The sequence below is a fragment of the Benincasa hispida genome, chromosome 11, assembly GCF_009727055.1.
Source record: "Benincasa hispida cultivar B227 chromosome 11, ASM972705v1, whole genome shotgun sequence".
NCBI lineage: Eukaryota > Viridiplantae > Streptophyta > Magnoliopsida > Cucurbitales > Cucurbitaceae > Benincasa > Benincasa hispida.
Window position 1 is genome coordinate 65,853,866 of NC_052359.1, and position 14,643 is coordinate 65,868,508.

The 14,643-nt window shown below is 28.1% G+C and overlaps 1 protein-coding gene across 1 annotated transcript; it reads right to left on the reverse strand.

The window, feature by feature from the left end:
* Positions 1-4,728: 4,728 nt before the first annotated feature.
* On the reverse strand, positions 4,729-7,545 carry LOC120089965. The gene is made up of 3 exons (XM_039047419.1): positions 7,136-7,545; positions 6,597-6,701; positions 4,729-5,293 (listed from the first exon to the last, which is right to left on the reverse strand). The coding sequence occupies exons 1-3, from the start codon at positions 7,454-7,456 to the stop codon at positions 4,982-4,984; spliced, it is 738 nt and encodes a 245-aa protein (XP_038903347.1). The 5' UTR covers positions 7,457-7,545; the 3' UTR covers positions 4,729-4,981.
* Between the last annotated feature and the right edge of the window lie 7,098 nt (positions 7,546-14,643).

Genomic DNA, 14,643 nt, shown 5'->3' on the forward strand with positions numbered 1-14,643 from the left:
CTTAAAAAGTAGTTTATTCTTATGATATTTGATTTCTTTTAGTATTAACTTTGATGTTTATAGTATTAATATAATTTATATTTAATTAAGTGTAGATACTTTTATTGTGTATTCAATTTTTTTTTATTATAATTTATAAAGTTGTACATTATTCTTCTAATTGAGAAATAAATATTTTTTTTCTTTCAGATCATGGTTTTAAACTCAAAACCTGTTGATCCGATTTTTTGTACGACCAGTCCATTCATCGATCATCTGTTGTATGGCGAGATCAATATCTTGCAGACGTCGAGAAGCAGTTCTCCAGCACACATATCCCACTCCACCCTCAAATACTACCGCTACTGCGCACATCTGGATTCTATGGGGTTGCCAGATTGGGATTTATTCAGTTGGACTGGCATCTGATCACAGCCTTCGTCAAGAGATGGAGGCCTGAGATGCATACATTTCATATGTCTGTTGGAGTGCACTATCACTCTACAAGACATAGAAGTGTTGTTGAGGTTACTTGTTGACGGTGAGCCGGTCCGGAGTGAATACGATGACTGGTCACAAGTTTGTCAACTATACCTCGGTGTGACCCCACCTGCCAACAAAATTAAAGGATCGGAGGTTAATTTTGATATGGTTAGGAACACATTTCCGTGAGCTCACAGATGATGCAAACGAGGAAACCGTCATAAGATATGTGCGAGCATATATACTACAAATGATGGGTGGAAGTTGTTTTCCGATAAATCAAGTCATTTTGTATACTTAATGTTCCTGCCACTATTAGCTAACCCTATGATACGGGGGATATTCGTGGGGTGGAGCATGTTTGGCATGGTTGTATAGACAACTATGCAAAACAACAAGACCTGAGGTTCGAAAGATATAGCGGGTCTCTCATACTTTTCCAACTATAGGATTGGAGCGATTGCCAACAATGGCTCCACAACTACAACATGTAATGACGCTCAATTAGTTTGACGAGCCTACGATTCTCGGTGTTGTTTTAATTCAATTTAATTTTTATATCAATGATCTAGTTAATTTAGATTCTAAATTATCAATTTAAAATTTTAGGTGGAGAGATAAATTTTGTGTGACTAGGATAGCCACACATGTAGTCAGCCAGTATAGATACATGTTTGATCTGCTTCAACCTGATCAGGTACATTACACTGAACCTAATTGATTATTTTATACACATTTTTATTGTATTTGTCTTTAATGTTCTCCAATATAATATTTTGTGTTTCAGGTTATTTGGAGCCGTAAAAATATTATGCATACTTTGCCAATTTTTACGAATGGTTTAAAACATAGGCGGACGATGAGTCCTCTCAAATGTTTTCACATGGTGAGTAGCATCTTCCTGACATGGTGATGAGACAATTCGGTTTTCAGTAGGATGTACCATCGCCTTGTAATACCGAACCCCTACTGCATGATATTGACTTAAGGGCTGGAGATTGGTCCGAAAAAGTGCATATTTGGTAGTGCGATGGCACTATCGTGCAAGGTTTATTGTAGTGGGGTTTATCGTGGCAAGGTTTATGGTAGTGCGATGGCACTATCGTACTGCGATGGCACTTTCGATCTTCATTCTTTGCTTGCCTCTCTCTCGACCTCCTTGCTCTCTCACTATCCCACTCTCGTCTTTCTCGTTGTCTTACTCCCACTCTCTCTTTCATGGTCTCTCTCTCACTCATTTTTTATCTCCTTTTCGTTCTCTTACTCCATTGCATCTGACGTTTCGAGTTGATGGCCAATAACGATACCTCTGCAAATGGAGAATGGTCGGCTCAAATAGAGGAAGTTAAATGAGACGAAGAATAGGAAAAATAAAAAAGAGTAATTCTGTAACTTTATTCGATGATAATGAAGAAAATGTGCAAAATTCTTAAATTTGAAAGATTGAGACAAAAACCATTTTGGGTATAAAAATGAGTTTATTGTACAATGATCTCATAATCGGATCGTTGCGTTGCTTTTGATAGTGTCTAGCTCTTCTCATTCTCGGCAATTCCCTTTTTCCTTTCTTTCTTTCTTTTCTTCCTTTTTCTTTTTTTTCGTTTTTTGTTGAAGTACTAACATAAACTATGTGGAACCTAGCTATATTAAAAAAATTATAAAAAAGAAAGGTTAAAATTATCAAACATAATGGACAATTAATTGATGGCAACTAAATTTTACACTCCTGACTTTCTTAGAAAGTGACAAGACCCGTTGTGCATGAGTTCAGTGAGATGAATATCTACAATGTGGAGTTTATTGGGAACGAGTGGAGACTCATATTCAAATCAATGCATTCAATAACTTTGATTCAAACTTATACGAAATTCAGTTGTCATTAAATATCACTAAGACACTAATTAGAGTCTACCAGTAGCATCATTGATAGTTCTAAAACATCTTTCCGCTCGACTTTCGATCTCATTCTTTGCTTGCCTCTCTCTCGACCTCCTTGCTCTCTCACTATCCCACTCTCGTCTTTCTCGTTGTCTTACTCCCACTCTCTCTTCATGGTCTCTCTCTCACTCATTTTTTATCTCCTTTTCGTTCTCTTACTCCATTGCATCTGACGTTTCGAGTTGATGGCCAATAACGATACCTCTGCAAATGGAGAATGGTCGGCTCAAATAGAGGAAGTAAAATTGAGACGAAGAATAGGAAAAATAAAATTAAGAGTAATTCTGTAACTTTATTCGATGATAATGTAAGTAAAATGGCAAAATTCTTAAATTTGAAAGATTGAGACAAAAACCATTTTGGGTATAAAAATGAGTTTATTGTACAATGATCTCATAATCGGATCGTTGCGTTTGCTTTTGATAGTGCTCTAGGTCTCTTTGCAAGATTTTCCCTTTTTTCTTTTTCTTTTTCTTTTTCTTTTTCTTTTTTTTCTTCTTTTTTTTCTTTTTTTTTTTTTTTTTTTTTTTTTTTTTTTTTTTTTTTTTTTTTTTTTTTTTTTTTTTTTTTTTTTTTTTTTTGTTAAGTACTAACATAAACTTTATGTGGAACCTAGCTATTTTAAAAAAATTTATAAAAAAGAAAGGAAAATTATTTCAAACAGTAAAAATGTTGAAAATATTTACAAGATATAGCAAATTTTTCGAATTATCAATGATAGACGCTGATAAATACTAATAGACTTCTATCAATGTCTATTAATATCACTTATAGACACTAATAGAAGTCTATCAGTAGCTATCATTGATAGTTCTAAAATTGTCATATTTTGTAAATATTTTGGTTTATTTTTCTATATTTAAAAACAATCCAAAAAGAATCCTAAATATTTAATTATTGATTTTTTATTTAAAAAAATAATATTCGTTATTCTTTTTTCTCTCTCTTTTTCTTCATTTTTTTTCCTTATCATTGGTGCATCTCGCTAGCAATCATCTTCATGCATCTCACTCTCATCACTCACATAAAAAAATCATTAAAATATTTCAAAAAAAGAAATAAGAAGAATTTAGCACATGTCAAATTATGATTGGACAATTTGATGGAATGCACAAATATATAAATGCACCTAAGTATTTTTATTTTTTTTTCATTTTTTTCTTCATTTCCTCTTTTTCTATTCTTCTTTTCGTTCGATTCAAAAAATAAAAACAAATAACTTGGATGAAGGGGAAAACCCTCTTCATTTTCATATACGAACCCCTCCCCCTAATTCCCTTTGTTCAAGCTTTTAAGAAAAATCGAATTGAAAGAATGGTAGTTTGTAGTATGGGCGGATTTATTATGGGCCAGGAGTTCAAATACCTCCTCAACTTTATGTTCTTTATATAATATATATAACTAACATAATATCAAAATCACTAGCTAGTTTAGTGGTAAGTTTGCCTTCTAACATTACATTTATTTTTACTAAATTATATAAAGCCCTCGGTCAACAAAATTTATGGATCCACCGGGAGGAAAAAAAGAGTACAAAATATTAATTTTTTTAATTTTCATAATACATAAATTAGGCAAAAAATAATAAAAAATGGATATCCCGTCAACATTCTATTAGAGTGTGTTTCTCCTTATGTTCTAATTTGTGCTTAAATTTTCAATTCCGTGTATAAAATTGGTCTTTGAATTCTAGACCTATTTGATTGTTTCTAAAATTCAAATTTGATAGTTTAAAAATACTATAGAGCCATTGATGATGCATTTAAATATGCTATCATGGACCAGATCGTAAACATAAATTCATTAAAATTTTAAACAAAAATTAAGACATGAAATATGTCACCCAATTTCATGCCTCAATTTTCATCCAAAACTCAAATTAATATCTGCTTCGAATATAATTTTTCAAAATTATAAAAGATCAGAATAATTTTGACTTTTGACTTTTAAAGTGGGTTTTAAACGAGTTATTTTCATAATTCATACATAAATTATAAAACATACATTCTAATACTATACATGGTTTTCATTTAAAATTACTTAATCAAGAGAGTCTTGACTCTCTTTTCTTTTGGTCAAAACTAACTAGCAAGTGAATGTTGTTCAAACAAGAATGAAAAGCAAAAGTTGATCAATAATCAATATCTAACCTTGATTTTTTTTTATCTTTAAAAGTGATTTTAAAATTTAATCATATTCAAAATCATTAATCATGCAAAATTAATTTAATAGTTAATTGTTTGATTTTTAAAATGACAACAGCACTACCAAACATGTCATAAAATCACATTAACAGAAGCCCAAAAGTAGGCATGGAAGCTAGCCAAGGTCCAAACTCCAAGCCACTCATTACAATACATCAAAACAAGTGAGGCAACAAATAATGGGGAAGAGAAGTAATTCAACACTTTGATTTTGTATACAAAATACTTTAAACCAGGAGTTCATTATACATACAACACTAGTCCCACCTATTGTGACACATTTAATTAATGAGAAATGTAGAAGATTTCAAAGGAATTTGTTGCACAAACTGAATTACAGCATATAATGAAATATACATCAACAAAAATATGCTCAATTAGAAGATCTTGTTATACTGACTTGTGAGAGAACCTTTGAGGTTTGAATACAGATTGAAGAGTGAGTATTGCCGAAGTTTCGACACTTCATACCAAGAGTTGAAGACAGAAAGGTGTTTATCCGTGCCGGAGAACGCTAACTGTATTGCAAGACTACAATCGACAGAACCACCATTGTTTTTGCAGTTGTTTGTTCTGATTGCACAATCTTGATTGTGGATGCAAACAAAGGTATTGTTGTTTGAACATTTAGCACAACCATCCCTTTTCCAGAACAAGTTTTGCAGCCTGCCTTTCTCAAACTCGAGCACCTATACACAAGAAAATTCAATGGATTCATTATCAATCTCGAAGGGACTGTTTAGTAGAACGAGAATATATTTTATGTTTTTAGTTTCACTAAATAAGTGTTTGGTATGTAATCTGAATTTTGTTTTTCTAAAACTGTTTTTAGATTGTGTGATGCAAATGGTGCAAATTCTAAAAAACAACATTTCTATGAGTCAGTAAATCCAAATTTTGAATTTGAAATTTAAAACAACATAAATATATTATAAGAAATAACAATGTAAACAACATTCTAGTATTTCGATTATAAACTCAATTTTTTTTTTTTTTTGTTAAGTTAAAATATGCATTATACAATATTTTATAAATTATAGATATTACAAAATAATAATTATACAAAAATAAAATAAAACATGTCACAAATTAAAAATTTATAGTTTGTACTCAACCCAATATTGTAACATTAGTTGTATTGTTTATATATCTTATCAAACACATTTTGAGCAATTGTCTAAATTGCAATTCAATTTCTATGGCCCCAGTTGGTAACCATTTTTGGTTCTTTTTTAAAAAAAAATAAATAAAATAAGCCTATTTTCTCTCCATTTCTTTACATGATTTGCATATTTATTAAGGTACAAGAGTTGAATTCTAAGTTAAAAACCAAAAACAAGTTTTTAAAAAGATACTTTTTTTAGTTTACAAAATTTGACTTGGTTTTTAAAAACATTGGTAAAAAGTAGATAAAAAAAGCAAGAAATTTAGAAGTGAAAGGAGTGTTTATAGGCTTAATTTTCAAAAACCAAAAGGTTACCAAACAGGGCCTAAAAATCTGCTACCAAATACACATTTGAAAACATGACACAACCTTAATTTCCATTAAATCCTTTGTTTTAAATCTCTCTGAGACCCTAAACAATCAAAATTTTGTTTTGAAAACGTTGAATACATCATGGTTTATGAAGCCTACTCACCACTCACATCTCCAACAATAACTCCACTCTCCCCACTCACGAAAAATAAAATATCGAAGGAGACTATCACAATGTCACAGATAGTTTTAAACCGTTCGATGCACGGAAAGAAAAACTATTAGAAACATTGGAGACTATCATACTATAATGACCTTATTCAATTATATCTCCATCACTATCTCTTACATTTCACAGACAAGATAATTTGTTACCTATGACCCTGGTCCCTGCCATATATCTATTGCATTCTTAGAAACAGCATATCACCAAGTCAGTATAGTATTGTGTTCATGTCTTGTGTCTTTAGCTTACTTTACTTCCTACTTTCAATGTCATAAGCTGATAAACTTACCAGAGTAAAGCTGGTTACGGTATGTTGTTGATCTGCGACAAAAATTGGAGGGGACCTTGCAGCATATTTCCGACCAGCAAATGCAACCATATAGCCATTTGAAGACTGGTAATGAATGAAAAGAAAAAGAAATCATGAACCCATGACTGGTAACAAATGAAAACTAACATGTTAAAGTAGATAATAAACTAGTNAAAACTAAAGTTCGACATTTGAGTTTCTTGTTGTAATTGGATCGTGCAGAATGTCAACCAATAGTGATTGATTACTAATTTCCCTCAATGAACAACTAACATACCAAAAAATCCCAAATCAAATCGAGTTATTCCATAAGGATTTGCTCTGTTTGCCTTCTAAAACCCATGATTAGTTGAATAGCTAACAAACCTACTGCTCCAATTACACAAAACCTACTGATCGTTCCATTAGACAAATAAACGCACAAAACCTAATCAAAACTAGTCTCAACTTCAGACGAAGAGTAAACAGAAAATCCGTAAATTCGACATCAACGAAGAAACGGATTTTGAAGAACTAACCGGATCGAAGGAGGAGACAGAGCGAGAAGTGTTGATGGTGAGGAGAGAGATCTCATCAACCTTAGGTCTAAACACAGAGATCAGAGAATTTCCATTCGTAAGAGCGAGCCTGCTGTCGCAAGGAGACAACTTCAAGGTTTTATTGAAGACAAACTTCTGCTCCGTCGCAAAAGCAAACCCTAAGGTGAAGCCGTCGGACTTCTCAACAGTTGTGTCGGTGCAAGTTGAGAAAACTCGGTTGTTGTCGCCAGCTTCGACAACCACCGCCGTCACAAACAGAAGCAGGACGACGGACGCCGGTAGGAGATCGGAAATCGCCATGGTCGAATTGGAAATTGAAGCTTGAAAATGGAAACTTCTGCCGAAGAAACCACCGCCACCGAAGTTTTCAACGGAGATCGTTAAAAGAGTCAAACTTCATTGGGAAGCTGAAAGAGATTCTCAATTCAAACTTTGATTGGGCTGGTTTTGAAATGGGCCGAGCCCATTAATAATTGATAGGAATTTTTTTCATAAATACTCTTATGCGTTTTTCGTTTTTCTAAAACGGTTCCTAAAATTTAGTTCTGAACTTCTAAAATTATGGAAAGATTCAAGACAAGGCAACTAAAAAAAATTAACATGCACCAATTTTATTACTATGCTAATAATATAATCGGCTTAAAATTATCATGAGTAATTAAAATCTGACAAATAATATGAAAAAAGTAATATTCAAGACAATACTAAGTATCCATATCATAGCTTAATAGAATAGGATACTTATTACTTTTTTCTAAAGTTGAATGTTTAATTTTCTAACTTTAAATAAAAATGAAGAAATTTAAAAATATATATATTAATTTTAAAAAATGAAAAGAAAAAAAAATGAATGTGTGAAATCTATGTATTAAAATTTAATTAAGAGGACATGTGCTAATAACCTAAATACATTTTTTTAGTTCAACATATGAGATGAGGGTTTCGAACATCTAACATTTGAAAGTATCTATTCTAGCTAACTAGTTAGCTATGTTTAAATTAGTTGATCGATCTATATCCTCAATTACTTATTAAAAAGGGAAATTATTTCAAATGATAAAACTATTAAAAATATTTATAAAATATAGCAAAATTTTATAACTGTCAATAATAGATGTTGATAGACACTGATAGAAGTCTTTTGTAAATATTTTTGTTCATTTTTCTATATTTGAAAATAGCTCTATTAAAAAGATATCGGATAACTTTAGAGCTTTTAGATATAAATAAATCAATTTATCAAACTAGTCAAATTAGTTAAATTCCTTAAAATATGTGAATAAGATGACGTTTTCCCCACATTACATCATATTGTTAAAGGAATGATTCATGTTATCTCCCCCAAATCTAAATCAATTAAATTATATTTTAATTCGATCATTTTTTTTTAACGAACCATTAATAGTTAAGGAGAAAAATATGTCACAAAACATGCAAGTAGATATTAATATGAGAAGAATGACTAACAAGTATAAAAAAAATAAGCATAACACAATCGATATAATATTAAATTAAAATTAAATTTTAAAATAAGAAATTTAGAATTTTAATAATAAAAAAATTATGTTTATTGAAAGTATAAATAGAACCTTGTTTTAGCTTGGCTTCACTCGATATTAATTTGATTATTATAGTGTATTGTGCAAACTCTATACTAATTTACCGTCATCGTGTCTCCCTCTTTTTTTATTTTTATTATTTTTTTTTTTTAATGCAAGTTTTTTGTATGTGGATCAATCTCACATAAATTGAAAGACTTTGATCGAAATTCTATTATAATTTTTAAAAATATTTGATAAAACCAATAAATAATTAAAACGTGAATGGCATAAGACTGGTCTATTAGAAACCACAAAAGATAAGTCATGTTGGTGAGAGTTCGATCCATACAAAAATAAAAAATAATAATAATAACAATTTATTATGGATTGTGAGCTTAAAAATTTTAATAATTTAAAAGAAAGAAAGTCAAACGTGACAAATAAAAAAAGTTGTTAGATGTTAGGCGAATTGGGAGAGAATTCAAGTCAAAGTAGAGATTTATTGGAATGCCTTAAATTTGTTTATTGGTGCTTCGAACAACTAGGTACGGGGTCTCGTTGCCCGATCAACGAGCCGGAGTCTAGAGACGGCACGCCGTAGTGAGGGCCGTAGTGAGGGTTTGGGGGCAACGCCCCCAAAACCTATTCAGAATTCGTATTTAGCATATTTATTTATTTGTAGTTATTTACGATCATAGGGTTTAGAGTAGTGCGCTATATAAACTCTCTAATCCTAGAGGCGTCGTTTGATGTAATTTTTTTAAAACATTCTCCCTAATAATATTGTTCTCCCTCTGCCCGTGGACGTAGCTAACACACCGTTAGTGAACCACGTATATTTGTGTGTCGATCTTCTTTATCTCTACATTCCTTTTTGTGTTCTTTAATTGTCGATTTCGTAACACGAATTACTTTTTAGTAACCAATTAAAGTAGAGGGATGTGAACTCCGATTATAAGATAGTAGATGTTAAATACCGGTGAGTTATAGACCAATAAATTAATTTTAATCATTGTTTAAAATTTTCATCGAATCTGACATTGAAATTTTGATTGAGAGAAATTTCATTTTTCTCTAAATTTCGATAAAATTTCGAGAATTTTAAATTTTCAAGAATATTTTGAGAATATTTCGATTCCCCCAATTTCGACATTTTGATAAACTTTCGATTTTTTTTTAATTAACTACATCAATTCAAATCAAGCTTTTCAATTTCATGATTATGATTATACACAATTTTATAGTTTCACATGTTAGTGTCATTTTCGATAAAGGATTAAGTCTTTTTTATTTGTTACTTTTTTAATTTTCAACTTTTCTTAATTTTTAACTTTATTTTCAACTCAACACTTTCATTTCTAGAGAAATCGAATGTGAAAAAAACCACAAAGAAATATATATCTATTTTTAACCTCACTCAAACTTTTTTCATTAAATTTTTACATAATTTCACCTAAAAAATGGATTGATGTGAGTTTTTTTTTTTCCTTTAACCATTTCAAACTTTCATAATTTTCATATCATTTCACCTCAAAATATTCCTAAATTTTATATTATTTTGTAATTATTTTTCATTTCCTTTCTAAATTTTTTATATTGCATTAACATTTACATAAACATTTACAATAGACATCTAAATATTGTCTTATTTTATGATTAAAAATTGTCAATTATAATCTAATTAAACCATAATCAAAATTTTATCAACGAATTATAACAATTTTCATCCATTGTCATCAATGTTCATAATTTTTCTCATAATTACTATCGATAATTCTATAGGATGGAGACCTCAATATATTTACCAATATTTTGAATCTTGGTTTAAATTAAATTATATTGAGATTTTTTTTAATTAAATAAAATTAATAATAATTTACTTCGTAAAGACGTTAGGACTTGGGAGAAAACAACGACAATACGAATAGTAATAAATATTGGTCTGTGTGGGGTCCACCACCCGTGTCTTGCCAACGCATAGCACGAGCAAAGTTGACTTGGAGAAACTTGCTGTCAAATGCCACCTACACACTTAAAAAACTAATAACAGAATAAAACATTAATTTAGAAAGGAAAAAAAAAAAAAAAAAACCTTCGAAAATGAATTGAAAAAAATTAAGCTAAAATATTATTAGTTCTATATTTGTTCAATTTTTAATTTATGAATTTTCAAATGTCTAATTTTAATATACATACTCACACTAAATTTAAAATTTAATCCATCAAAGTTAATGTTTATCATATATTTTTCAAATCTATAATAATACTAATAGATAATAATTTTTTTTTTATAAAAAACCAATAATAAAATTGCAAGAGTGATTTAAGTTTAAATTTATTAAAGCATAGGAAAAATTGAACTTATGGACTTAAAATAGAATTTTCAAATTAATAAAAAACCAAAAAAATTCTATAAATCACCTTTTGAAACCAACAATTAAAATTTTATTGTGCTTCGGACCCACGAATTAATACTTACACAATTAGTCTTTTCTGTTTTTTTTTTCTTTTTCTTTTAAGTCTCATAAAGATAAAGATTTAGGCCAAATTTGATAATTATTTGATTTTTTTTATTTTTGTTTATTTACATTTCTTAAATTTGTATATTTCTTGAGTACAATAGTTGAATTTTTAATCAAATTTTAAAAGAAAAACAACTTTTTGAAATATATTTTTTTTGGTTCTCAAAATTTAGCTTAATTTTTTAAACTATTGGTGAAAAGTAGATAACAAGAGAAAAAAATTGAAGGTGCAAGTAGTGTTCATAAACTTAATTTTAAAAAACACAAACAAAAAACAAAATAGTTATCGAATAGAGTCTTAATTTCTGTCTTTGCATTTGAAAATTTAATAAGTTAAAAAGACTATGGAGTGGAGATTTGAACATTAGACATTTAATAAATATTAATTATAAAATTTAGTAATTAATAGTAAAATTCTATTCGATTTTATCATTTTTAGGTCCACTAAAAACCTAATCCAACACCAATCAATTTTATAAAGAATGGATTCAAACGGTAACAAACAGAACCACTAAATATATTGTATTTAATATGGTTTCTCAATTTGTTGTCTTTTCCTTTTCGTCTTTTCATTTTTATTCCTACTTTTGTTTTGAATTTATGTTTTTTTTTTTTTTTTTTTTGCCTATTTTCAAATTAAAATTGAGATTATTTCTTTTTTATAGATTGAAATTTGACATTTTTCTAAATAACAAACAAACACGTGTACCATAAGAATTGGTCTTTTTAAAAAACATGAAAATATACATGTATTATAATAATTAAAATAATAAAAGGAACCAATGGTTACATTTTTTTAAGGGTGTATATATTCCCTTGGTTTTGGTTCAATTTTAAATGATTTTTTTAATTAAAAATCGATATGAACTAATAAGTCTCAGTTTTTTTCAATTATAAATTAAGATGTCTAATTTTATACTAAAAAACTAAACCAAATCAAACCAATGGTACAGTTTGGTTGTTCGAGTTTTTTTTTTTTTTTTTTTTTAAAAATACTCCTAGTTGCAATATTGTAATATTAAGACATATAAATTAATAGTATATTCAATTTAGTAATTTGATATTGACTTTTTAAATTTTATAAAAGAAAAAAAATGCAAGAGAAACCACTTACACTACAAAAAGAAAAGCATAAAACAAAAGAATTACGCTAAAAAAAAATGAAAACAAATCCATTATTATTCTAATAGTCGATAATTTGATCTTTCACTAATATAATGTTTTTTTAAAAAAAAGTATAGGTTAATAGAAATTAACATTATACTATTTCTTTTGAAGTTGGAGGTCCAAATTTTCATACCAATTTTATTGTACTAAAATCTTTTTTTTAGTATTATCAACTCAATTTCTGCTCTAAATTGTAAAAATATTCAATTTTTATGTATATATGTAAAAAAAAAATTGTAATAATTTAATTAAAATTGTGGGAAACAAATGATAATCCTCACATTATTAATACCTACTATTTTAGCAGCTGCATGAACATCTGGCCATATGACTGTAGATGGAAGCTTAGTTGTTGCAACAAAGTCTATATATATATATGTACTTACAAAAGAGTATTTAGTTTTAAAGTCAACATTTATTTTTTTTTAAAAAAAAGTATTCTAATTACAAGTTGTGCACATAAAATTCAAAATCTACAAATCATATGTTTAAATAATTTATAGTATCCCCTTCATTTTAGATATAGTTTCTGTAATTTGACTTTGGTTGAATTGCGTGTTCAATCATAAACTTCACGAAATGTTTGATTAATAAACATTTAGGTCCCGTTTGATAGCTATTTTGTTTTTAAAAATTAAAGCTACGGACACTATTTCCACTCACCCCAAATTTCTTCATTTGTTATCTACTTTTCACCAATAGTTTAAAAAACCAAGTCAAGTTTTGAGAACTAAAACTAGTAGTTTTCAAAAAGTTGTTTTTATTTTTTGAAATTTGGTTAAAAATTCAACCATTGTATTTAAGAAAGATGCAAATGTGATGAAATAAACTTAATTTTTAAAAATAAAAATAAAAAAACCAAATACTTATCATGTTGTAGTTTTATTTGACTTAATGGACATATTCTAAAATTTATTGAATTATTGGAGATGAAATAAAAAAAAATTAAGTTTGCCTAGATAAGAAATTTAACTTTTTTAAAGTATGATATATACCTTAATTTTTACATTGTTGAGCATCTTAGATGTATTAGTTATAAAAATAAAAGTTAGGGACCTACATAAATTCATACATAAAAGTTTATTGATCAAGTGTGCTTAAAATACATTTTTTAGTTTTTAATTTAAAAAAAATTATTATAGAAAAAATTGGAATATTTGACAATCATGTAAAATAGCTTTTCGAGTACATTTTAATCTTTTTTTTTTTATTACAAGTGTATTAATAAAAATGATCTTTTTGAAAAATATTTTTTTCTCAAGTCAATCTAAACGGATCATAAAAATTTAATTCAACCTTTGATTTTGCTATATCTTCTAAAAGATTTAAAAAAAAAAAAAATTACTGACTTTAGTTTTAAACAAATTTGATATAGCTAAACATGCTATATGCATCTAACTTAATGGAAAATAAAATTAAAAAACAAGAAGATGTCGTTTTCATTGTTTTAAAATCTTGTTTTCAAAATTTAGAAAATGTGGGATAAACTTAAAAAAAAAATGGAGAGATTTTCGTCAAATAAATCAAATCTCATATTATGAATTATTTTAAATTATTTTAATCTTACAAATTAGATTTTACTAAACATGTACTAATCTTAATCAAACTATTTTCAATTTTTGAATTCAAATTCATAGTTTCTAAATTGAAACAAAACATGTTTTATGGTGAAAAATAGAGAATTTGTTTTTATTTTCTAGAAAATTCTCTGTTTTCAAAAGCAAATTGAAACTAAACACGTTTCCAAGAAAATTGAAACCAAACATGTTTTTAGTTCTAATGATAATAATAAGCTTCGTTGATTGATCATGAAACGCTCCAAATAATAATAATAATAAACACTAAAAGAAAAAAAAAATTATAAATTTAGTTTTAGAAAAAATTAGAACTGAATCCGTCTAGTTTAGAAGTTAAAATCCATCTTTATGATTTGGTTGCTATTAATAAAACCACCAAAAATTCATCCTTGTGTTTTTAGCATAATTCTAGCCTCCATAAATCATACGAATTATTTATGAAATGTTATCAAACCATAAAGATAATTTTTTTCGGATTTTATCAAATCATATGGACTATTATGTTAAAAAATGAAATCTTAACTTTTAAAATTATAGAAAAATTAAACATTCTCAAAATCATATGGACCAATTTTCTTATTTCATCAACGAAAAGACAATGCATAGAAATGATTGCATAACTCAATTGATACAATATTTATATCATCAACCTCAAGGTTAGAGATTCATTCTCCCAACTA